The 26,623-nt window shown below is 34.6% G+C and overlaps 1 protein-coding gene across 1 annotated transcript; it reads left to right on the top strand.

Moving 5' to 3' along the window:
- The first annotated feature begins 353 nt into the window (after positions 1-353).
- Positions 354-20,065, top strand: LOC135213876 (uncharacterized). Its single transcript, XM_064247976.1, has 5 exons — positions 354-1,015; positions 1,236-1,321; positions 7,086-7,750; positions 8,735-8,752; positions 19,680-20,065. The coding sequence occupies exons 2-5, from the start codon at positions 1,311-1,313 to the stop codon at positions 20,063-20,065; spliced, it is 1,080 nt and encodes a 359-aa protein (XP_064104046.1). The 5' UTR covers positions 354-1,015; positions 1,236-1,310.
- Positions 20,066-26,623: the final 6,558 nt, after the last annotated feature.

Here is a 26,623-nt window from a genome sequence, read left to right on the forward strand (position 1 = left end):
ACGTTTCCCATGTCAAAACAACGAAATCAAACTCCTGATGAGCATAGCCAAAACTAAATCCAATCATTTCATGTTCCTATATAAAAGAAACTCAACCGTAACAAGTGATAAATGAAGGTTAGCCCATATAACAGATAACCTTTCAAACATTACCCGTAACAATGAAGTGAACCAGAAGAAGAAGAAGAATAAGAACTCATAAGTACGCCACGCAACATAACGAAGAGAATAAAAATAAAAGATCCCACAACATAAGTGGTAACAGCGGTAGTGGGATTCTAAGTGCAAAAAAAAAAAAAACAAAAAAAAAAACTGATATAAAAACACACACACACACAGTGGAAAATTAAACAGAGTGGAAGATATAAAACTGCCAATAAAAGAGCGCTAATACTTAAGCGTCAGAAACATACAAGAAAACCAGGCACGAACTTTACAATTAAAAAGAAGAAATTCCGAGTTCAATAACTCGAAGAACGAAGAAAAAGAAAAAGGGCAACGAAAAATAATGAAAACTCCGAACAGCGTAGACATAACAACACTCCGATTCTGCTGAAAGGGCGAACGAAACTGAGCGACGAAACGCTGTGAATTTCTACGAAGAATACTGAACTAGGATAGCCGCATTCCTAAGCCATAAACTCGACAAAGGAATACGCAAAAACGCATTAAGGCGGATAAAAGAAGATTGAATACAATGCAGCGAGGACTGACGACGGATTTCTTCAATCAACCTGTGAGCGCTAAACTATCATAAATCCTGAGATAGCGCCTATTTCTTCATACATCGCTTCGATTTTTTTTCCCATGGACAAGGCAGCGCAGAGGACTGCAACCGTGATGTGAACGACGACAGAGGCAGCGCACGGACAACGCCGCAACAAGTGAAACAGAGGCAGAGCCGGACGGCGACGCAGAAGTGATCGGCAACCAGCAACAAGAAGAAAAGTTTAAAGTATCCTGATAGATTAACGTCTGAAAATAAATCAAAATAGAAAATTTATCACACACTGAAGTAATATAAAAATGTTTTTATAAAATAATTCATAACAAGTAGTTTAGAGATAAAAGTTTTCTTTGCCGTAAAGTTGTAAAATAAAATAATAAAATAAATTTCTTTCTTCCTTCATTGATTGTGATAAATCTAGAACAATAAAGATATTGTCATTCAGTTCACAAAGTGCAGTGGTGTGAATAAGGAATAACGGCATACACTAATGTTAATGTTTTTCCAGATTGAAGGAAGGAAACACTAAGAAATAAGATCAGATAGGATATCTAGGAATCGCAATAAGGAAGACAGACTCAGTATGAAGATAATGTAAGTACAACAATGCATCTATTTTTTTAAATTGTATCTAGTCTAATGCTGTGATATGCATAAAACTTTAACGAAATTATTACTAGGTTACAAAGAAGCAGAACTCCCGACCCGAGTCATTATAGCCTACGTCCAACTCCTGACAGACGCTCGAGATTAAATACTCAGACGCATAATTTTCCACACGATCGCATTTGTCGAAGTCCAACAGTATACCGAGCTCCAGTAAGCAAATAGACCCACGACTAGTGTGATTGTTAATAACCATAATAACATTACTAACCCATTGCAAGTACAAACTAGGTACTCTAGAATGGCACAGGCCGCTGTAATAACACAGGCTACACGCTTTTGCGGTAATGTAGAAAGGGGTCATCCTGACAAAATTAAGTTAGAAGCATTTACAGTATCTCATTGATAACAGAGACTGAAAGTCGAATTTCAGCTAGTGGAATTACCGATGAACGCAAGAAAATAGATGATGCGTTACTTTATGTTAGTTCAGAACGGGGAGATGCACATCGCACTCTCACGTCCGCTAAGTTTCAGGAGATTCCGACCTTCGCTGAATTTAAGAAGGTGTGCCTAGAACTTTGGGAGCCTGTTAATCAGTTGGACCAGTGGTACAACCTCACAAGGTTCCTGCATCAGAAGTACGATGGGGATAGTATTGCAAACTTACATACCGACATCGAAAACGCGATCCGTAACTTAACCACAGATTTGAAACGAGCCGGCGTAGTTATTGGCGATCGTGATGCATTTAGTCGTGACACAAAGGATTAGTCAGATGCAAGAGATTTTGAATTACATAGTTCATGGTATAGTATATGACACTATCGGGGAAGAAGAAAAACAAAACGAGTCTTTAAGAAACAGGATCCTGATTCCTAAGCAGGATAGTCTAGCAGCTTTAAAGATTTATGAAAAAGGAAATGTGTAAAAAGGGTACTAAATCTGGCAAAGAATTTACAGGTTTTGTAAATAATGGAAACCCTAGTAGGAATAGAAATATTTCCAAAAGAAAGACAGATAGTGTCCCAGACAGATCTAGAAATATCAAGCATAGACAACAGGGAAAACAAGATCCTAGGAATAATCCAAGGTATAGTAATGGGAAATTTTTCCAAGCAAACAAGAATAGTAAATATAGGCCTCAACAGTATAGAGGAAATCCAAGCAATAATAATCCAAATTCGTTCAGCCCAACCCACAATCAGAGTTCCGGAGATAATAATAAAACCCAAAATAACAAGCAGGAACAAAATTGTGCCAATTGTGGTTATTCCAACCACACGACTCAGAATTGTAGGCGACCAAGGTATTGTTCTCATTGTAATAGGACGGGTCACCTAACACAAAACTGTTGGTTCAGAAATACCAATACTAACCATAATGCCCAAAGTAATACACCCCAAAATAATAATCAGACTCAGTGACAATTACAGAAGGGGGTAATACAAAAGAAAGCTTCCTTACCAGTAGAAAATGAGAATGAAATAGTTACGGTAGGTCAGGAAGATAATTTCAAGTTTTCTTTTGAAGTAAATAAGGAGATAGTATTTTCAGTAAAGGATAAAGAAATATGCCAAGAAGATTTACCTATCATCCAAACCAGAATTAATAATAAACCATGCTCAATCCTTTTAGATACAGGCAGTACAGTAAATATAATAGATAAACAAACATTAACAAAACATTTAGGCTTTGCAGATATAGAAATACAAGGTCCTGGTAGAATTATAAAGGGAATAGCCGGAAAACAAATAAAGGCGCTAGGCAATGTCACACTGGACATAGAGATTTTAGACAAAACTTTTAAGGAAGTATTTGTAGTATTAGAAGAAAGGTTTTATCCTACGCAAGCGCTGTTTTCATATAAGGCTATGCGGAAATGTAGAATAATGTTAGATTGTGGAGAAAATAAAATAAATTTACCACGCAGAAATAGAGAAAATGTTTGTTTTCAGCTAGAAGAAGGAAAGTCTTGCATAAATCTGATCAATTTATCTGAGACGACATCTTCTAGAGAAGCGAACATCCGAGAAACTAAGATAGATAATAATGCTAGCACAGATAATAGTGGAAAAAGTGGTAGAAATAATAACTTACAAGAAATGTCCTTAGCCAGGAAGGATTCTATGATAGATTGTGCACAAATAAATAATATTAACAATGTAAGCCTTGATACTCAGACTTCTGAGCAGAGCTTTGACTCTGAACAAATTTACGCAGCTGAACAATTTAATGCCCCTGAACAATTTATTGCCGCGGAACATATTAAAGCATGCGAACAAATGTATGAAGATGAATCAGAAATTGGTTGTACATATCTTATAATGGATGAAAATAAAGAAGAAAAATATATCAATTAAGTACCTGTTATAGGACCAACTAAATAAGGAGGCGAAATAAATTAAACTCAACAATACTACTGGATGAAAGTTCGGATGAAACAGATGTCTGTTATTTCTCAGAGAAACGAGATGACGAAGAAATATGTTTAATCAGTACTGCAGATGACCATACTGTCACATTTGTGCTTAATAGAGAAGTAGTTTTGTACCCGCAATGTCTAACCAAAGATTGTCATAGGGCTAAAGCAGACGAAGACTTTCATGAAAAAGATGTAATGCTAACTAATGAAAACTTACCTGACTTTGTTAGGATGGACAATTCTCTAGTTCACGTAAAAGGTAATAACTGTGAGACATACGTCCAGAATTTTTCAGACAAAAGACTAATACTAAGACCTGGTATAGAATTTTGTACAGGAATTGTAGTGGATAATCCTTTACTAACACTAAGTGAAAAAGCATTCTTCTCTAGCACAGAACCGAGTTCAATTCTAAATAAAGAAGTAAATAATACAGACTTTCCTCAGAATAGAGTTAAACTATTACAAATATTGGAAAGGTATAGACGGATGTCATTGCCTTAGAAGGAGATAAGTTAGGCAGAACAGATACTTTGCAACATAAGATTTTAATACAAGACGGTAACTAAACCATTTTATATCCCTAACTATAGATTGCCAATAAGTCAACGACCGATCGTAAGATCAGTTAATTGAAGAAATGAAACAAGATGGTGTAAATAGTACCTTCTAACGCACCTATTAAGTCACCTCTCTTATTAGTTCCAAAGAAAGATGGCACTTGGAGAATGGTAAATAAGATTATCGGAAAATTAAAATTCACACACCATTCCAGATAGGATGCCCATGCCAGTTATAAATGATATGTTAGCTCAATTAGGTGGAGCAAAGATATTTACGTCACTAGACTTGCTTAGTGGATATTGGCAAGTACCTTTAGACGAAGAATCCAAGCCCTTAACAGCTTTTAGTACTCATAAGGAAACATTTACAGTTTGAAGTTCATGCCCTTTGGTCTTACATCAGCCCCACTAAGCTTTACTCGATTAATGCTCCAAATTTTAGGAGACATAGAGGATGTTTCAGTATACCTAGATGATGTAGTCATTTCTAGCAAGGACTTGGATAGTCACTTTAAGACATTAGAAATAGTGTTAGAAAGACTAAAGAGTGCAGGATTAAAGATAAAGATTAAGAAATGTCAATTCATGATGAAATCATTAGAATATTTAGGACATGTCATCAGTGAAAATGGACTGCGTATGCAGGAAGGTAAAAAAAAATAAAGGCAATTGCAAATATCCAGCCCCAAGTAACTTGAAAGCCTTAAGAAGGTTTCTTGGGATGATCGGTCTACTATCGGGGCCGTTCGTTTTAAAGGATTTGCCACTATAGCCAAACCATTAACAGATTTAACAAAGAAGGATGTAGCTTATGAATGGAAGCCAGAACATGAAAGAGCTTTCCAAACACTCAAGGAAATGATGACAAGAAATCCAATTTTAGTGTATTCAGATTTATCAAAAGAATTTTACTTAGCCTGCGATGCTTCTAGTACAGGTGTAGGTGCAGTTTTAAATGCAACAAGGAAAAACCGAATGAGAGCAGTATATTATGCAAGTAGAGTGAATGCTGCAGAAAGAAATTATAGCACTACCGAACGAGAGTGCTTAGCTTTATATTGGGGATTACGTAAGTTTAGGCATATATTGCTAGGACATAAAGTCAATGTGCTTTTACAGATCACAAACCTATTTGTAATCTATTTAAGAAAAGAGCGTTCACAAATAATATGAAGTTTAACAGATGGTTCATAGGTGTATTAGAATTTGCCCCAGAATTTAGATATATCCCAGGAAGATATAACACTATAGCAGATGCTTTGTCAAGGTCGCAAGAAGAAAACGAGAAACAAATCACAACTAATACTTTCGTTTTAGTTGTCAGATCATAGATCTAGATTTAGAAAGAGTTCAGATCGAACAGCAAAAGATGCAACATTAGAAAAATAGTGGGTAAATTAATGCAAAATGAGGATGATCAGTCTGAATTTCAGTTAATTAATGGAATTCTATATAAAAAATCAGATGAACCGAATGCTTGTTCACGTTTGTATTTGTAACTAACACACTCTTACAAGTGTCAGGACATCCTGGAATAAAGAAAACCAAAGAAAAAAATGTAGAACAGTCACAAGAAACTATTTTTTTTGGCCGAATTGCAATGAAGATGCTAAAAGATTTGTTGAAAAATTGTCATATCTGTAACGTACACAAGGGTAACGTAAATGTAAAAGCCCCTCTTGAGAAATATCCATCAATTAACTCCTTTTCAAGTAGTTTCAATGGATTTTTGTAGGTCCATTTCCAAACACAACTAGAGGTAATCGTCAGATATTAGTTTTCATAGATTACTTGACTAGATATGTTGAGATCATTCCAGTCAGAAAGAGAGAAGCAACTACTGTAGCAGAAGCTCTGAATCTAGAATATTACTAGACATTCATGACCCTCAAACATTATTATCCGATAATGCAGGAGAATTTACTAGTGACATTTTGAAGAAATTGTGTGAGTTTTATGAAATTAAACAAGTGTTCAGGTTCAGGTTCTAGCTTATAAACCAAGCTCTAATGGAGCAGTTGAGAGAACAAATCGTAAGATAAAGGATGTACTGAAAACTTTAGTAACTCCACAGACTGAAGATTGGGACTTAATGCTGAAAGACGTACAATTCACTATTAATAACACTGTAAATGAATCTATTGGGGAAACCCCCACACTTTCTGTTATATGGGTTTATCAGAAAAGAATGCCAATACCTTATTAGGGTGCGAAGCAAACTCCAACCAAGACATACGTTATAATTACGAAGGGGACTACGTTTTGCATGGAAAACAAAGACGGACTTTTCGAGACAGTAAAAGGCACAAGGTCTCGATTGAAGGAGTTATATCAAAAGTCTAGTAAGTATTAACAATAAGAAATCAACAGTCCCAGAATTAAAATAGGTCAACAAGTATATGTGCTTAATCACAAAGTTGAAGGACCTAATGTTAAAGTAAGTCCTAAATTTCAAGGTCCATATAGAGTAATAGAAAGATTAAAGTTAAATAAATTTAAGCTAATGCATGAATCAACTTTAAATGAAACTGTTGCACATTGGAACCATATTAAAATAGTACATTCCGACATTTGGTCAGAAGAACATTTAAAGAATTTTAAAGACTTAAAGGAGTCAAGTAGTAAGGAAAACAGTAACGTAAATGATTCCCATACTTCATCAGCATTAATGACTCCGAGATACAATTTAAGGAAAAGATAGGACCAAGTGCAACAGGTCAATAACATTGTTGTATAAGGTTTACTGCTTAGAATATATTTGCAGGAAATGGATTTCACTATGGCTCATGGTGAGCGATATCTGCATCTCCCTCTTGCAAATCAAGAAGGGAGCAATCCTAAAAGAACATGGTCATGTGAAGATGATACACGATATAGCGGTTGTAACCATCAACATTACAGCTATAGACGAACAGCAACAAGAGCTTAATGGTTTAATGGGAAGAATTGAAAGTCTCATGTCTACTAACCAGAACAATTCTATTTTATTAAAGCTTAGGGAAGATATAAGTCAAGTGTTACCCAAGAGAATTAAGAAAAGGTCATTGTTGCCATTCATTGGCACAGCCTTAAACACTTTGTTTGGTGTAGCTACTGATGGTGATGTAGATAAAGATAGGGCTAGAATAGAAAAATTAGAAATGTGGGCCGCAGAACGAGGTACCATCATGACCAAAGTCATTGATGCAACTAACAAGAACCAGAATTTGATTGTTAAACTAAAGGACTTTGTTAACAACATGGCTCAGAATATTACTACAGAGATAAATGACTTAAACAAGTCACAATATGTAACTAAGTTGTTATTTGAAACAGAAACCTTTTTGTTGAATCATAAGGAACTGTTAAATGCAGTAATGTTAGCCGCTAAAAACATTTTATCACCATACCTCATCAGTCCTAGTGAGTTGCACCTTGTAATTGAAAAATGTATGTTAGATCATTCCCCCCCACAATTCCAAACCGCTGGTGCAACGATTTTGTTTCTACTTACTATAGCGTTTTGATCAGTGTAAAAAGGGTTTCTGATCACATTGTATTAGTGATACCGTTTAACAATAATGAAGTTAATAACTTGATATCCATTTACCCTTTTCCAATGCTAGTAAACAACAAGTCAATTGTTTTGAACCAAGGCATAGTACATTTTGCATTGCAACAAAATTCACTTCTGTTGGTGAAACTAAGTGACAAGGATTTTGATGATTGTATCATGCTTGAAGCCAATGAGTTTGTTTGTAATATACAGGGCTTTTATCAGCCACTTTACAAGTTGTATTGCATTGATGATTTAATTAATGACAGAAATGGTGAGTATATCCCTTACAGTCCTGATTTCAAAGCTCAAATTTTGTATGATGAAATGGTAGTGTTTTCACAGAATCAAGTAACAGCTAAGGTCACTTGTAGGAATAATCAATCTCAGATAATGTTTTAACAATATAAAATCCTTTGTGACATCTTGTGAGTAGTTTATTTGAATTTATTTGTACTACAAGCCTACCATTTTTGCTTCTTATACCTTAAATTTGATCCAGCCATATCAATAATTTTGATTAATGTCAAGGTATTTCAAATTCTATCCAAACTTGAGTTAGAATCATTTGACAAACTTGAAGCAGCTAATCAATTTTTCCATATGTACAAGACTGACATTTCCCCTATCATGTCCATGATAAATATTGTTTTATTAGCACTCACCATAGTTGCTTTCATATGTATTGTCAGAGTGTTAGTTGTTAACAAACTCAACACCATTAAGTCTTTACTTAAAAATTTGCCTTCAAGTAACTAATATACTAGCATTATTGTATATATATTATATATATATATATATCTATAATTATATAATAAAACCATTTGTGATTACTTTCATCATTGTATTTTTACATGTAATCATTTTTATAATTTTAGGCATTGAGGTCACTGCCAGTAGGTGGCCGAGTGTTGTTAGGAAACAACAAGAGTCTGTCTAGAAATAGCTAGGGAAAACTTAGTTAGGAAAACCACTGGTAGAATATATGTAGTGAAAGTAGAGTGATGAAGGATCTACCAGAAGTTAAGGTAGAAAAGGGAGTAGATGTGTGCAGCATAAGATTGCACGAATAGCAGTTTAGTAAACCAGACCAAAACATTGGCACTTTTTTTTCTAAACAGTAAGGTGCTAACCTCACCAGAAAAGTTGAACTTTGACTCCTTCAGTGGGTGGTTACCGTCAAGGGACGAAACCAATCAGACTAATCTAGAGGTGGCACCGGAAGTAAGGATAGCCATTCATAAAGAAGTAGGATGTGTCCTAAAGGACATTTGAGGAGGAGCTAATTGAAGTAGTTAGGTCGAAACCTCATTTGAAGTTATAGAGAAACTCAGTTCAGAACCAGACCTTATACGGGGAGGCTGTGTTCCTTCTCACTCTGTTCCAGTGTAGTGTAGTAGTGTGTAAACTGTGTAATTGTGAACTTATTAACCTTATTCTAAATTATAAAGTAAAAAGAAATCATTAAGTGGTGGTTTTTAACTTGCCCAGAGTCCCGGGACGTTTCCCATGTCAAAACAACGAAATCAAACTCCTGAGAGACATAGCCAAAACTAAATAAATACATTTCATGTTCCTATGAGAAAAGAAACTCAACCGTAACAAGTGATAAATGAAGGTTAGCCCATATAACAGATAACCTTTCAAACATTACCCGTAACAATGAAGTGAACCAGAAGAAGAAGAAGAATAAGAACTCGTAAGTACGCCACGCAACATAATGAATAGAAATAAAAAATAAAGACCACCACAACAGTTTTAATGAAAAATGCTTGAAGTTTGTCTGCTGGCCATACTCTTTTTATTAAAGATCCGACTTTCTAGAAGCGACAATGCCATTCATTATATATATATATATATATTATATATATATATATATATATATATCATATATATATATATATTTATTTTATTTTTACACACATATATATATTATATATATATATATCTATATTATATATATAATATATATATATATATATATATATATATATATAATATATATATATATATATTATGTTGCTACTTTCAACACCGAGATAAAAAAACTTCCGGGTGGAGGTATATTATATTGGTTCTTTCAAAATGCATATCTCCCCTCTTTGACTATATAAAATGTTAGAATAGAGTTTGCAACATTTTTTCAGATTCCTAGCTAGCTTAGAATTAGGATGTTTAAAAGTGTGTTCAGATTTTGCATAACATATTGTAAAAGAATATATAACATAGTAAAAAGAGAGAGATTTGCTTTGTCCATTCGAAGCTAGAATTGTTTCAATAACTTTTCAGCACCTCTAGATTAAGGGAGCTGGTAGTCTTCGTGCTGTTATCAAAACATGTCAATCTTAATTATCACTCGATTTCTGTCTTGATCAGGTACGTGTCTTTGTTGAACTAGTATGTACATGAATGTAACTGGTTTCGTGCTGAAAACCACGCGCAGATTTCACGTTTTGTCTGTAAAGTTGTGTCACTTTTCGAAGCTTCTAGAAAGAATTATTGCCCAAAACGTTTTGTGCCATCTCCTTGTCCAGCTTCTGTAAGGAAGAGAATTTCATTGCATCTTGGAACCACGTTCTGTTCAGACATCTCTCTCTCTCTCTCTCTCTCTCTCTCTCTCTCTCTCTCGCCATAATTGATAATTATTAACGTAATGTAAAAATGGTCAACGGCATAAACTTAGTAGATTTCAGATTTGATATTTCTTAGAGTTTATTTAGTATTATTTAGTGTTTTTGTGGAATCTGAACAAACATTGTGTGGTGTAACGGTGCCTGGTTTTGTGAAAGTGAAACAAGCTGAAGCAAAGAAAGAAAATTGGTATACCAAGAAGGTAAAGTGTGTTATATTTTTATTAGTTGCAACTAATATCTAATGGTTATGATGGTTTGGTAAAAAACTAATAACTATTGGTTACGATGGTTTAGAGAACTAATAACTAATAGTTACAATGGTTTAGTGAAATTTACATTTTTACACATTGCAAATTTTTGTGTTTTGTGTTTTGTTTCATTTGTTTCAATTTGTGTGCATTTATCCATTTTCTTATTGAAGTGTTTATTTTTTGTGCATTTATCCATTTTCTTATTGAAGTGTGTCTTTTTATTTTATATTCTGTGTGATTAATACTTTTTGCAATTTTGGTATTTTCTACATTTTTCAGTGTTTTCATTTGCATTCGCATTTTAGTTAACTTAGTTATTTTCATTACTTAATCGTTTCCAATTTAATTAAATTCAACAGCTGTGAATTAATTTGCATTTAATTAGAATCCTTTTCAAGTTTTATTGTTGTTTAGCACTTGTGAATTAATTTCCAAATTTCAATTATTGCCTAACACTTTTGAATTTTGATTGAATTAATTTTCTTGAATTTTGTGTTAAATTAATTTTGATTTAATTTTACTGAATTGATTCAAGAATTAATTGAACTTTACTTTGTTTTCAAGTAACAGTAATTTTCCCTGATATTGTGAATTTCACTTATGATTTTGAGTATAATAATAAATTTTTGTATTTAAAATTTTTATAAGTATTTCATTTCTAACCAGTATATTTAATTATGATTATATTTAACTTAGGTAGAAAACATAGAGTGGTAATTGATCGGTTTCTTCACATTAACTTAAAGTGACTTAGAACCAGGGAAGTACTTAGACTTTGAAATCAGGGAAATACTTAGACTTTTAAAGTTGTTGATGGAATGATGCCCTTTGATTAATTTAATTACTTACAAGATTACCTCACACCTGTTTTGATGAACTTAGTCTGATTTTCTGCAATACTGGTAAGTTGTCCAGGGATCAATGTTGCCTTTAGAGTATTCAGTCATTTAGTACCTGTGATGAGGGTTCAGGTGTCTGGCTGTTGTGAGGTAACAATTAATGAATGGTAAGTGTAGTAACCAGATACTTGGCACTTTGTCACAATATATATATATATATATATATATATATATATATATATATATATATATATATATATATATACACACACACACACACACACACACACACACACATATCTATATATATATATATATATATATATATATACACACACACACACACACACACATCATATATATATATATATAATATATATATAATATATATATATATATATATATATATAGTGTGTGTGTGTTAGTTAGTTATAGGATCAAGAAATTATTATGAGAATGCGTTAGGATATAAAGACTTAGAAAAGGCATGAATAATAAGGAAAGGGGGATTAGGAAAAGGGGAACGAAATAATGATTTTAAGGGAGGATAACGACGTACCCGAAGTGCAAGAAGAAACTTTTCTCACTCAAGCTTGACAGCCAGGTGCCCAGGAAATCTGAATCCTTGGAATACGGTTTATATCTCCTGAAGACCTATGTCACCTCCACTACAGGAAATTAATCGACGCTACGGCTTTCCTAACATCTTCTGACACGTTTGAGCGCCGAGAATTAATTTGGGTTAGACCAACTCATGGGCCTTCTGCTTAATATTACTAAGGAAAATTCAATGCACCTTTGTTTAAGGGAAGAAGTTGAGACTCCTCCCTATTAAGGTAGGCCTTTTGGTTTTAACCAATCAAATCAGCAGTGCCAGACTTTTAACGACGTCCTATAGTAGGCCTCCACGAATATCCTAAAGAATGCCCGAAGACACCCTCAAGAGTCTGGGCATGGACAAGGAGGTGTTTCCAAATGAGAAGCTTAACAATTAGTACAGGAAAGCTGACAGGAAGGCGTTTTGAAGAAAGGGCCATAGCCACTTAGACAGGGTTCTTTCAGAAGAGGCCACACCCAGAGTCAAAATCAAGAACCCAAGGGCAGTACCAAGAGGTTGGCATCCGAAATAAGACAGCTCGACAGAGGGAAGAGGCGAGAGAAGAAAGCAGAGTGAGAGAGAAGAAAGTAGAAGAGAGTGGGGGAGAAAAGTGAGGAGGGGGAGGAAGTGCCAAGTGTGAGTGTGAAGGAGGCAACTACAGCATATTGACAGTTTGAAGAGTTGATTGGCCCCAGTGACAATATTGAACTCATGCAAAATTCCCTTAGTGCCAAATAGACTTGCAAAGAACGAAAAGGGCCTCTTCAGGATAGTTTGTCTCGGTCCAAGCACCCAAAAACAAAAGGTGGAAAAGAAGTTATAAGTTTCCTTATCAAGAATAAATACATATAAGGACACGTTCAATTCATTTTCCCAAATAATAAAAACTTTAAGATAAGAAGATAGCTAAAATCCTTGTGTGAAGCAAAGTAATTATATTATTATATCTCATTGTTAACACCAAATCCAGTTGCGCCACACTCGGCCAATTTTGCCACCTTAGATCTGTAGTAGTTCCCCTACATGATTTAATATATATATATATATATATATATATATGGTATATATATATATATAGTATATATATATATATATATATATATATATATATAAATATATATATAACTCCAATTTCCGGAATCAACAGCTCGAAGAACAATCCAAGGCGGGTCAGGGAAAGGCACTATCCATATGCATTTTATTAAATATATGCCGACGTTTCACAACTCCACATAGTTGCATTTTCTAGGCTGCCAAAGCGAACATGGCAATCCCCCCCCCCAAACTAAAACTAATAAAGATCCGAATTACATATTCTTATAAATTAAAATCATTCAGAATATAATTGAATTCCAAAACATTTACTTAAAGAACAAGCAAATGGCTGGTGACAACCTACCCAGAAGGAAGTTAAAAACATACTACTTTACTCGAGAGAGAGAGAGAGAGAGAGAGAGAGAGAGAGAGAGAGAGAGAGAAACAATAACAAACATACAGACAGAGAAATACAGCTCAGCAAGACCATCATCCGCACAATTGTTTATTGCCTGATGGTCTTGTTGAGCTGTTTTTCTCTGTCTGTATGTTTGTTATTGTTTTTTCTCTCTCTCTCTCTCTCTCTCGAGTAAAGTAGTATGTTTTTAACTTCCTTCTGGGTAGGTTGTCACCAGCCATTTGCTTGTTCTTTAAGTAAATGTTTTATCAATTATATTCTGAATGTTTTAATTTTATTATAATATGTAATTCGGATCTTATTAGTTTATTGATTGCCATGTTTGCTTTGCAGCCTAGAAATGCAACTATGAGTTGTGAAACGTCGGCATATATTTTAATAAAATGCATATGGATAGTGCCTTTCCCTGACCCACCTTGGATTATATATATGTATAGTAATATATATATATATATATATATAATATATATATATATATATATATATATATATATATATGTGTGTGTGTGTGTGTGTGTGTGTGTGTGTGTGTTTAGGGGTAAAAGACTGATAGCCAAACCTACGTTGGTTTTGTTCCCTTCACCTGTCTTCCCTGTAGCTACCTGAAATTAATCATTAAGTCATAGGCGAATTCAAACCCCCAATATACAAATCTATAGTCTTTTATTTTCCCAATTAGCTAACATAAGAATGGATTAAAATGAATGAAAGAAAATCCCGCAGAGCATCATTAAATCACCGTGACTCTTCCACGAAAGCATCATGTATATAATTGTCCCTTTATCCTCACTTGTCAGCCCACTACCTGAGTCTTTATCAATGCACGTCATATAAAAGTCTAGAGAATTCATTTGTAAATAGCAACAACAGAAATCATCTGAAATAAAGAGGCCATAATTATCAGACAATGAAATGTTAAAGTTCGTCAATAATATTAAGTGTCGCACCACACTTCCCTTCTCAATCCTCTGAAATAAATGTCATGTTTTAAATGTTCTTTACCTTTTCCAATGGATCTTAGTGCCTCCTTGGATCTCCAAAGTCTCTCATGACCACTACGACAGTTTGTCATCTAATTTCCCCATTGATTCCCACACTAGAGATTATATCCCATTCATTTGTTCTAACGGACGTATGGACATACACATGCAACTGAACACACGAATGCACGCACGCTAGTTTATTCTGGGCGTTTCCATTTCCCATGTGCATGTCCTATTTAACGCACTGACGTCACAGTCATGTGCTTCCGAATTAATCCAGGTCATTTGCGCTCTCACAATCTTATCAACGTGGTCGGTAATATTATGATGCGTAAGCTTGTCGCGACCATTCTATTATCAATTGATACTTTACTCTTTTTCGCATTCCAATCTTGTTCACGTCACTCGTTATCGACCGATATTTTCTGTATTTGGCCAGTTCACGAAAATCTCCAGGAATTCCTTAATAATCTCAGTGATTTAGTCCTTTCTATAAAATTTACTGTAAAGGAAGAAATAAATTGTAATTTGAATTTTCCTGATGTAACTGTCCATAGAAATTATAGAAATTTCACCTTTTCAGTCTTTCGGAAATCAACTAACATTGCCCCTTTTGTTCATTACTTCTCCAATCACCATCAAAATGTTAAATTCTCTGTTGTTGTTTTTTTTTTTTTTTTTTTGTTTTTTTTTTTTTTTTTTTTTTTTTTTTTTTTTTTTTTTTTTTGATGTTCCTAAGGGCTTTACGTGTCTGTAGCCTGCAGTTTATTGACGCTGAGATTAAAACTATTTATAATATTGCCTGGAAACTTAAATACCCAAGGACTTTTGTAGATGTAGCATGGAAAAGAGCTAGAAAAACCTTTAATTTAACAAATGACAAACTTGAATTTAGTAAGCATAACATTCTAAAATTACCCTATGATGAAGGGTTTTTAGAAATTCCTAGAATTTTAAAGCTTTTTAACATAAATGTTGTTTTCAGTAATTTTAATTTCAAGAGTTTAGTAATAAAAATTTCTCCTAAAGATCTTCCAGGCTGCATATATGAAATTCCTTGCAAAAAGTGTGATAAAGTCTATTACGGACAACCGGTAAATCTCTTTCACAACGTTTCAAACAGCAACAATATTCGGTGAGAACTGTGCAAATATCGAATGTATTATTAGTACATATGAGAGATTTAGATCATCCTATTTACTGGAGTCAAGCAAGAGCCTTAATCCCATGTAATGACAGTTAAAAGGGATATCATTTGATCTTGTTTCCTCAGATCAAATAAGTCTTGGCTTATTTAAACTTGATGCCTTTATAATGAGAAAAGTTGTAGATAAATATAAGGAACAAAATTAATATATTCAGTTTTCCCATGTTTTGGACTATACGGATGCATTGTAGTTTCTGTTGGGGTTAAATCTATGCTTATGTTTGTGACTGTGTGATATCCGATAATCCTGGATTATCTCTCTAATTTTTACCCTTTTGACTATTAACCTTCTGGTATTCTTGATCTTCTTATTTACCTGATAATTTTCATTCCAAGTGTACTTCATTCGTCCCTTGATAATGTCTTAGCAAAGACGAAAGCTCTTGGATTTCTGCCTATCATTTTCTGTGTGGTATTCGCTAATATATATATATATATATAAATATATATATATATAGATATATATATATAATATATATATATATATATATATATATATATATATATATGTATATATATTATTATACTTATATATATATATATATTATTATATTATATATAATATCATCATCATCATCATCATCATCAGCCGTAGTTAGTCCACTGTAGGACAAAGGCCTCAGACATGTCCTTCCACTCTCGTCTGTTTGTGGTCTTTCTATGCCATTCTATACCCGGAAGTTTTCTTAGCTCGTCAATCCATCATCTTCTCTTCCTTCCCCTGCTTCTTTTGCAGTCTCTAGGGACCCATTCTGTTATTCGTTTTGTCCATCTATTATTTGACATTCTCATTATATGTCCTGCCACGCCCATTTCTTTTTCTTACTTGTTAGAATATCCTCTACTTTAGTTTGCTATTGTATCCATGTTGCTCTTTTTCTGTCTCTTAGTGTTATCCCCATCATTATTCTTTCTATAGCTATTTGAGTTGTAATTAGGTTATGTTCTAAGACTTTAGTACGGCTCCAAGTTTCTGATGCACTAGTTAATACTGGTAGGACCATCTGGTTAAATACTTTTCTTTTTAGAGAAAGTGGTATTTTACTTTTCATAATCTCATTTTGTTTACCAAAAGCTCTCCATCCCATGCTTATCCTTCTTTTAATTTCGGTCTCATGTCCTGGGAAACACTTTGTGTCTGTCCTAAGTACGTATATTCATTAACAACCTCTAGAGTTTCGTCCATAACCCCTATTCGTCATTTGTCTGCATTTTCATTGAATATTATCTTAGTTTTACTCATATTAATTTTCAGTCCTACATTTCTGCTTTCTCTATTCAGATCTTCTATCATCTTTTGTAATTCCCTGCAAGTCTTTAGTTGTTAAGGTATTCCCCATTAATATTATTTCCTACATTTTCCCATTCTAAAGTCTTAAAAACTTCTTCTAGGCACACTGTGAATAAATTAGGAGAGATTGGGGGGGGGGGGGGGGGGGGGGTTCGGGGGGGGGGGGGGGGGGGGGGGGGGGGGGGGTGGGGGGGGGGGGGGGGGGGGGGGGGGGGGGGGGGGGGGGGGGGGGGGGGGGGGGGGGGGGGGGGGGGGGGGGGGGGGGGGGGGGGGGGGGGGGGGGGGGGGGGGGGGGGGGGTTCTCCCTGTATAACTCCTTTTTCAATTGGAAATTTCTCACGGTCTTTATGTAGTTTTAGGATTGCTGTGTTCTAACATAAGATTCATCTATTCCCTGCTTTTGAAGGGCTTTCATCACTGAAGTTTTGAGAGCATCAAAAGCTTTCGCATAGTCTACGAATGCCATACATAGTGGTTTGTCATACCCTGTTGATTTTTCCTTTAGCTGGTTAATTACATGGATATGGTCCGTTGTTGAATACCCTCTTCTAAAACCTGTCTGCTATAATGATCTTCGTAAATATTTTATATATTAAAGTTTTCCCAAGCTGTAGGTATAGAGCATTCATGCAAGTATTTTGCGTAAAGTTCAACGAGTTTTACTATTATGAAATCTCCTCCATCTATTATCAAATCAATTGTTAGGCCATCTTCTCCTGCTGCTTTGTTTCTTTTCATGCCTTTTAATGCTTTCTTTACTTCTCCTACTTTTGGTTCTTGCTCAGGTATTTCATTATTGCTATTGACGAAGTTATTTCCTATCCACCACTGTACAGCATTCTATAGAAATCCTCAGCGTTTTATCACTCCATCTCTTTTTTTGATAATAGTATTTCCATTTTCATTCTTTAAAGCAAATATCTGTTGTGCCCTGTTCCAAGTCTTCTTTTCAGCAACTTGATGCTTCTTCCCTTCCTTAGTGTTGCCTCAATTTTGGTCTGATTGTTTACGAATGTCTTGGGTTTTGAGTTTGTTTATTATTTTGGACAGTTCTGTTGGTTCTATTTCGTCTCCCTTGGATTTTACCCTCATTTCCAATCGTTTCTTTATTAAGTTTTTGGTGTTTTCTGATAGTTTTCCTTGATCTTGTTTAGAAATTTTTCCACCTATCTCTTGGGTTGATTCCAATACAAATTTTGTTAGATTACTTTTCATTTCTTCTTTACTTGCTTCGATTTCATCATGTAACTGAGAGTACCTATTTTGTATTGCTAAACTAAACTCCTTAGATTTTTCTCTTATTATAGGGGTGCTTTTATTTTCTTTCTTGAGATTAGTTTTCTCTTTCTTTCCTTAGATTTAGACAAATTTTACTTCTTACCATTCTATGGTTTTTACATTGTTTCTTTCAGCGAATTCTACAAGCATGTCTCCTCTGTCATTGCTTGTGCCTACTCCGAATTTACCTACAGCTGATTTTCCCCTCTTCTTTTGACCTAGTTTAGCATTGAAATAACCCAAAAGAAATGTAAACTGAGTCTTATATTTTTTCAAAGATATCTCCAGGTCTTCATTAAAAATTTTTATTTCTTCCTCTGTATGGGATGTTGTTGGTGCATACGTTTGAATGATCTTCATTTTATACTTCTTATTTAGGTTGATAATCAATCCTGCAATTCTATCACTAATACTATAAAATTCTTAAATGTTGCCTGCAAGATTTTTATTAATAAGAAAACCCACTCCATTTTCTTTGTTCCTTTCATGTCCTCTGAAGCAAAATATATGACCTTCTTTTAACTACATAAGATTTCCCAGTTCTTCTAATTTCACTCAATCCTATTATATCCCAATTTATTTCTTTCAACTCTTTTAGTAACACAGCCAGATTTTCTTCCCTAGACAGAGTCCTGACATTGTACGTTGCAAGGTACAGTTTCCAAAGGTGGCTTGTTCTGGTCCAGAGATTTTTAGCAGCTCCTGCAGTGGGACGTAATTGACTGCCACCTTGGGCAGTTGTTCCACTGCCGCTGGGGACTGAGGGCCGAGATGGGGTTGTTGTATTCATGTCTGGGGTTTGGCCAGTTTTTCATCACCACGCTGGCCACTGCAGATTGGTGATGATGGGAGACTTTGGTCTGATTGCTCACGGCAAACCAACCTAGTATGGGTGGCCCTGACTAGTACTGCTTTGCTGGTCATGGTGATACACAAACCCTTTCACCACATTAAGGTATCACACCACACACATATATATATATATATATATATATATTTATATATATATATCTATATATATATATATATATAGTATAATTAGGTAATTATCACATCACCATGATTCATATAAATTATTCGAGCTACATAATGTCCTTTAATATCTAATTCGTTACCTTGGAATTAATATATTTTCATATATGTAAACAGAAGGGGAATTTTTTAGTTGATAATAATTTCGTTTTCTCGTGGGTTCGAACCACCCCTTCGGTTTACATATATGAAAATATATTAATTCCGCGGTAGAGCAAATTAGACATTAAAAGACATTTGTAGCTCGAATCTTGACAGAGGATATCTTGATAATGATGGACGAAAGAAGGCAGCAAAAGGGTAAAAATGAAGATAGATATGGAGCTCTGGATAGAACTATTAAGAGGGAATGCACGAAGGCAAAGGAGAAATGGATGGATGAGATTTGTGAAGGTTTGGATAAAAGGGATGAACGGAGAAAGTATGATAAGGTGAAAGAAATTACTTTTAAAAAGAAGAGAAACATCAGCACTGGTATAAAAAAAAAAGCGGATGGAACTATAGTAATGGAGTCAAAAGAAATATTGGAAAGATGGACGGAATATGATGGAGAATTATTTGATGACGATAGAGTGGAATATCTAGATTTGAATGATAACGGAGAGGGACCAAGTATGATTAGATCAGAGATAGAGGCATCTTAAAAGAAATGAAAAGCGATAAAGCGACAGGTGATGATGGAATAGCAGTAGAGATGCTGGTAGTTCTGGGAGATTACATCATTGATATATTAATGGAAATAGCGGAAGGAATATATGAAGATGGAGAGCCTTCAACACAGATGTATAAATCGGCATTTATCACAATACCAAAAATACCAGGAACACTTGAGTGCAATAAACACCGGACTATCAGTATCATGAGTCAGATCACAAAAATAATATTAAGGATTGTTTTGAACAGAGTAAGAAATAAAATTCCCCCAGAAATTGGCAATGAACAATGTGGTTTTATGAGAGATAAAGGGACAAGAAATGCAATTTTAATTTTGAGAATGTTGATGGAGAAAGCAAGTGAAGAGAAAAGGGATCTATATGTTTGTTTTGTTGACTATGAAAAGGTTTTTGATCGGGTTAGACATGTAGACCTTATAAGGATACTGGAACAGAAAAATGTCGATGGGAAGGATCTAAGATTGATAAAGAATTTATATTGGAATCAAGAGGCATCAGTGAAAGTAGAAAATGATGAATCAGAGAGATCTCAGAGATATGGAAAAGAATTAAGGTTGGAGGAGTCAGTATTAATAATATCAGATGTGCTGATGATCCAGCACTTGTTGCAGACTCCCATGATAAGCTTCAAGCTTTAATCAGTACTTTACACCAATCAAGCAGAGAAAGAGGTCTATCAATAAATATTAAGAAAACAGAAGTTATGATTATCACCATGTATGAAATGCCCCCAAGAATAGACATACGATTTGATACTGAAACAGTTAAACAAACCGATAGTTTTAATTATTAGGATGCACTGTCACAAGTGATGGAAAATGCTAAAAAGAGATCAAGAAGAGAATATCCATTGCAAAAGATGCATTTGGCAAGATCAAGAAATTAGTCACCAACTCGAAAATATCTATGAATCTAAGGAGGAGGTTTGTGAAATGTTTTGTTTGGTCTGTATTGTTGTATGGCTGTGAAAACTTGGACTTGGAGGAAGGCAGACGAGGAGAGGTTACAGGCTGCAGAAATGTGGTTTTGGAGAAGGATCTTAAAAAATATCTTGGACAGAAAGGAAAACTAATGAGGAAGTATTAGAGAGAGTAGGCGTTGAAAGAGAGCTTTTGGCCTCAGTAAGAAGACAAGAACTAGAGCATCTCTCTCTCACTGGTAAAATCAATGGAAGGAGACCGAGAGGAAGACCTAGACAAAAATATAAGGATGGATTGGTGAGAATGACTGGAGGAAGAATGTCTGCAGCTCAGTTGCTGCAGAGAGCGGAAATGGAGAGGAATGGTGAGCCATGATTGCGGACGTCCTTGGGGATATGGCACCTGGACGATGATGATGATGATGATGATGATGATATATATATAGATATATATATTATATATAATAACTTCATCACGAAGTATATAAAACATGATGCTATGTATAAATAAACGTGATGCCACAGAGGAAAATGGAAAGTCGAGAAAGCAAAGATCTTTCGGTCTAACACGACCCTTTACTTAGGCTTAGGCACAACTGGTCATAGCAGAGCAAAAACATAGTGCAAGTTGGCTTAGTATTCAAACTGACATTACGAGATTAGCATAAGGTCCAATTCACTCAACAGAAACGAAAAAACGCCCGTGGGCAAGATTAGAGATTTAAGGCAGCCACACACACATGGTCAACAGATGATTCAGTCAGAAAATAATACATTTTTAAAAACAAGGAGGCATATACGACTTAGTAACATCCCGAAAAATTAGATTAGGGATTTAGGCACTGTGCCTTGTCAAGGCAAATTTTAATGAAAAAACAATACATTTTGTATTAGTTAAAATGAAATTTACAATCATGTTCCAAAAAATGTGTGAAATACGAAAATAGGATATAAATACAGCGAGCATGAGAGAGAGAGAGAGAGAATAACTATATACATGCGTGACTAATCAATTAGTAGTTCATTTATTTTAAGGTCCTTCATAAATATTTTACAAATATATGGGTCCAAATGGTACAATCCCACAAAGATTTAAGTTGTTTTTATTAGTGATTTGTATAATTGCTGATTCCAGTAAATTTCTTGAAACATAATCATTAGACCTAGCAATTACAGAGCTCTCGCCCCAATTTATACAATGAGATTCTTCGCTCAGATGGATAAATAGTGCAATGGAAGTCTCGGCTGTTCTAAGTGAATACATATGCTGCTTGATATATATGCAAATTTTTACTTGACTGACCGACGTAAAAAGATGGGCAATCCTTACAAGGAATTTTTGTAAATGATGTTATTTGTTACGGGACTATTCTTAATTAGCATATCTTTAATGGTATTGTTATAGAGAACACTACATTAACATTAAACGATTTAAATATTGATTTTATGGTTTCAAATCCACGAAAGTAAGACAAGCAAAATACATTTTTAGGGGTTTCTTTTCCATTACTAGCAACACTATAAAACTTTTTGTTGAACTTTTTGATAATATAAATCAATTGTATGAGGTGGATAGCAGAGATCGTTTCCCATTTTATTATGTATTCTATTTCTTGGTCAAGATATTATGGACTCGTGATCCGCAAAGCACGTAAGCACATAGAAGAAAAAATTGAAATTTTAATATTAAGATGGTGGCCAGAATAAAAATGTACATATGTTAAATTATTTGTGGGTTTCTTATAAATACTGAATCTACATTGGAAAGATTCTCTATGTATTAATACATCTTGTTATTTTTAATTTTAACAGTGAATTTTATGGATGGCACTAAACTATTCAATTTAGACAATAAATCATTTACATCGATACCAACAGGTAAGACTACTAAGATAGCAGCGGGAGATGTTCCTGCTTGAAGGGAAAGGCCCCTACGCATAGTTATCAAGTTGCGGTGATGTTTTAGGGAGTCTGTAGGGGATGATCGAAATGCTCCCGTGCACAAACTTATTCCTTCATGATGCAGTGCATCTAGTGTTTTTAGTGTAGCTTCTGAGGCAGATGAATATATTGGGTAACAATAATCTATTATAGATAGTACTGTTGCTTTGTATAACATAAGCATGGTGTTACGTCCAGTTCCCCATTTGGTATGTGATAGCTTTTTCATTATGGCTAGGCCTTTCTCGCCTTTTGCTTTAATGCATCTGAGGTGTGCTTTCCAGTTCAGGTGCTGATCAATCACTATTCCTATGTATTTAACATTTGTCCAGAATTTACTTTTGGTATTGTAAAGATAAAGCTTAATTGTTTGTTGTTTTATCTTTTATCTTTATAGAAAATTATTGCATTTGTTTTATCTATTGAAAATTGGAATCCTACTGAATTTGCCCAATTGGTAATATTTGAGATGGCTGTATTGACGATTCTTTGGGTATGTCTTAGAGTGCTACTTGTATAATATATGGCAAAGTCATCAACATACAAGCTGTTTTTAACTCCTTTTGGTATATTTATTGTAATATCATTGATTGCTAAAACAAACAGAGTATAGCTTAAGACATTGCCTTGGGGATTCCTTCTTCCAATTCATTAACATTCGAATAAGGATTTTCTATTTGAATTTGGAAAGTTCTACCTCATAGAAAGTTGTTAATAAAAATTGGTAAATGGCCTCTTATACCTTCAGAGTGAAGTTTTTGCATGATATTGTGTCTCCATGTTGTATCATATGCTTTTTCTATGTCAAAAAATATTGTCATTGTTAATTTTTTCAGATCAAATCCTTTTTTGATATGATGTTCTAGACAGGTTAGTGGTTCAAGGTTGATCGACCAGCTATTGATTCTGATTGCGTTGGTGTTAGAATTAAATTTTTAGTTATGACATATGTTAGTCGTGAATTAACCATTTTTTCTAGTATTTTACATAGACAGCTTGGCAAAGATATAGGTCTATAATTGGATGGATTACTTGAAACTTTCCCAGGTTTGATTATTGGGATAATGATAGCATGTTTCCATTTATCTGGAAAAACGCGTTTCATCCAGATGGTGTTATAGAATTTTAGTAAATATGATTTGGCAATGGGGGCTAGACTTTGTATCATTTCAAATGATATTTTATCATGGCCTGGGGCCGATGGATGACATGAATCTAGAGCATTGTATAATTCATCCATATTAATGCATACTTATATTCTAGATCGTCAATAATTTTCCAAAATTGAGTATAGTATTTTTCCCGTGTTCTTATATTTTGAAAATGTTCATTGAGATTGGAGTAGGCACTTATGTTTACAAAGCAGTTTGTTCCTATTATATTTCGAGTTTTCATTTGGGTCATGATATAGTTTCCCATTTAGTTTATTGCACTTCTTGGGTGTCATATATTTTCCGTTAATTTTTCTTATTTTTTGCCAACTATCTTTCATAGATGTATTTGTTGAGAAGCTGGAAACATAATTTTTCCATGATAATATTTTCTCAGATATTACTAGTTTACGGAATTTAGTATTATATTTGTTATATAAAGGTTTAATATAATTTTAATTGTTATGTTGATGACTACTTTCTTGTTTAGTATATTTGTATGGTAGGGCAAGTTGTTGAGGGTTTGAGCCGTGTCTTAAGTCTGCTATGATTTCGATTTAATAAGTGTTTGATTTTGCTTGAAGTTGGTAAGGTTGGAGTCCACCATGGGACAGGGGATTTATTTGGGTGTGGCCTTGTTTTGGGTATGCTTTTATCATGAAATCCGTGAAGAATTCACATATTGCATTGTAGTTTTGGTTATGCGGAAATGGTGGTATATTTCCGGTATGTAGATTGTAAATGTCCCAATCTGCTTTTTGGATATATTTTACTTAAATAATTAAAGACTATGGGGAAGTGATCACCGGTATACGAGTCATCCAGGACATTCCACTCAAGGCTTTCAGCTAAGTCGACTGAGCACAGCGAGACATCTACTGAAGAAATGGTTAAGTTTAAGTGGGTATTGGAGAAGTAAGTTGGCACATCACTTTCATTTAGGCAGCATAGGTCATGCTCCAATACGTATTTCTCTTGTTCGTTCCCGGTGCGTCAGCAGGGTGACTGTTATCCTAAATGGGATTATGAGCGTTAAAATCTCCTACTATTAATAGGGGTTCATGTAGATTATTAATTAATGCTGGTAGATCACTGAAATTCCAGCTAGAATTTGGTTGGTTGTATAAGTTACAAATTGTGATCATATTTTTGTCCGGCATATATAATCTGATAGCTGTTATTTGATATGATAAAGATGGTATGATTAAAAGTTCATAGGTGATACTATTATGAACATATATTGCTGTGCCTAGTTTTCTACCACCAGTTGGTGAATAACAAGCAATTTTGTACTGTCGAATGTTTGTTGGGTTAGATCCTGTGTTGTAGGCATATAAATATTAGGTTGTGGTCTCGTATGATTCTTTGTAATTCACCCAAACGTAGTCTGGTTAAGAGGCCATTTACATTCCATTGAATAATTTTATATTCCATTATTGGGGGGAATTGGTGTTATATTCTGTAAATTGATTGCCGATTTTACTTTGCCGTCGATGTTTATAGCATTTGAATTATTTGTGGTTCTTTAATTGTTGTATCTATATGTTGGTTATTAGATTCAACAGTTGTTTGTTTTTCATAATTGAATATTTATAAGTCTATTTTTTATTTTATAATTTCCTTTTATATTTTAAGGATACAGAACATAATTCGTTCTCATGTTGGTGTGTTAAAGGGCATTTCCTTAATTTAATAAAATAGTCTATACAATTTCGTACTTGTGTCCTCTGTCTTGGAGGTGTAATAATAGCTTAATTGTTATTCGTGGTCTGTAGAGTATATTTCCTTCAGTTACTTTCAATTTAATTTTTTTTATAGCACAAAAAAAAGACTGGTGAAGTTTTTCTCTCTCCACCGAAGGTTGTTATTTAAGTGGTACCTCGCCCCTGAGAGTTGTTTTTTTTTCTCTCTTTCCATGTATTTATTCGGCTGGATGCTTGTTTGGTGATTTGCGGGTCGTTGCCTCTCTTTTGGTGGGGACCGTTGGTTGAGGATGGAAGAGTATGGATTCGACTCCTTATCTTGGAGGTTTCCCTGACCTAATTCCTGCAGGACGTTTTAAAAAATTGGAGATTCTCTTGGGAGAATATGTACACTCTAAAGGCCTTGCTGCATTTGAGGACCCCCTTTTCATCTATGTATTACGGAGGACGTTGATGATGTGCCTCCTCCTAATTACTGAAGTCGCTGTGGAAGCTGCAGCCTTGTTGTTTGTGAAATGTCTCCTGTGCCCTGATCTGGCGCCTTTCCTGTGTGATGTAGAGTGTACTACAGGCAGTTTCCGGGTTACGACGGGTTCGGCTTACGACGTTCCAAGGTTAAGGTGCTTTTCAATTATGTTCCTCAGAAATTATTTCCAGGGTTACGATGCCTACCACGCAGATCTGGCAGAAGACATATGACACCAAAAATGCAAAATAATCAATATTTGAAGGTTTTTTTGATGAAAATGCAAGATGAATGCAGTTTACATAGTTTTGAATGCACCCAAAGCATTAAAAGTAAGGTTTCTTAGGA

Source organism: Macrobrachium nipponense, chromosome 43, assembly GCF_015104395.2.
Source record: "Macrobrachium nipponense isolate FS-2020 chromosome 43, ASM1510439v2, whole genome shotgun sequence".
NCBI lineage: Eukaryota > Metazoa > Arthropoda > Malacostraca > Decapoda > Palaemonidae > Macrobrachium > Macrobrachium nipponense.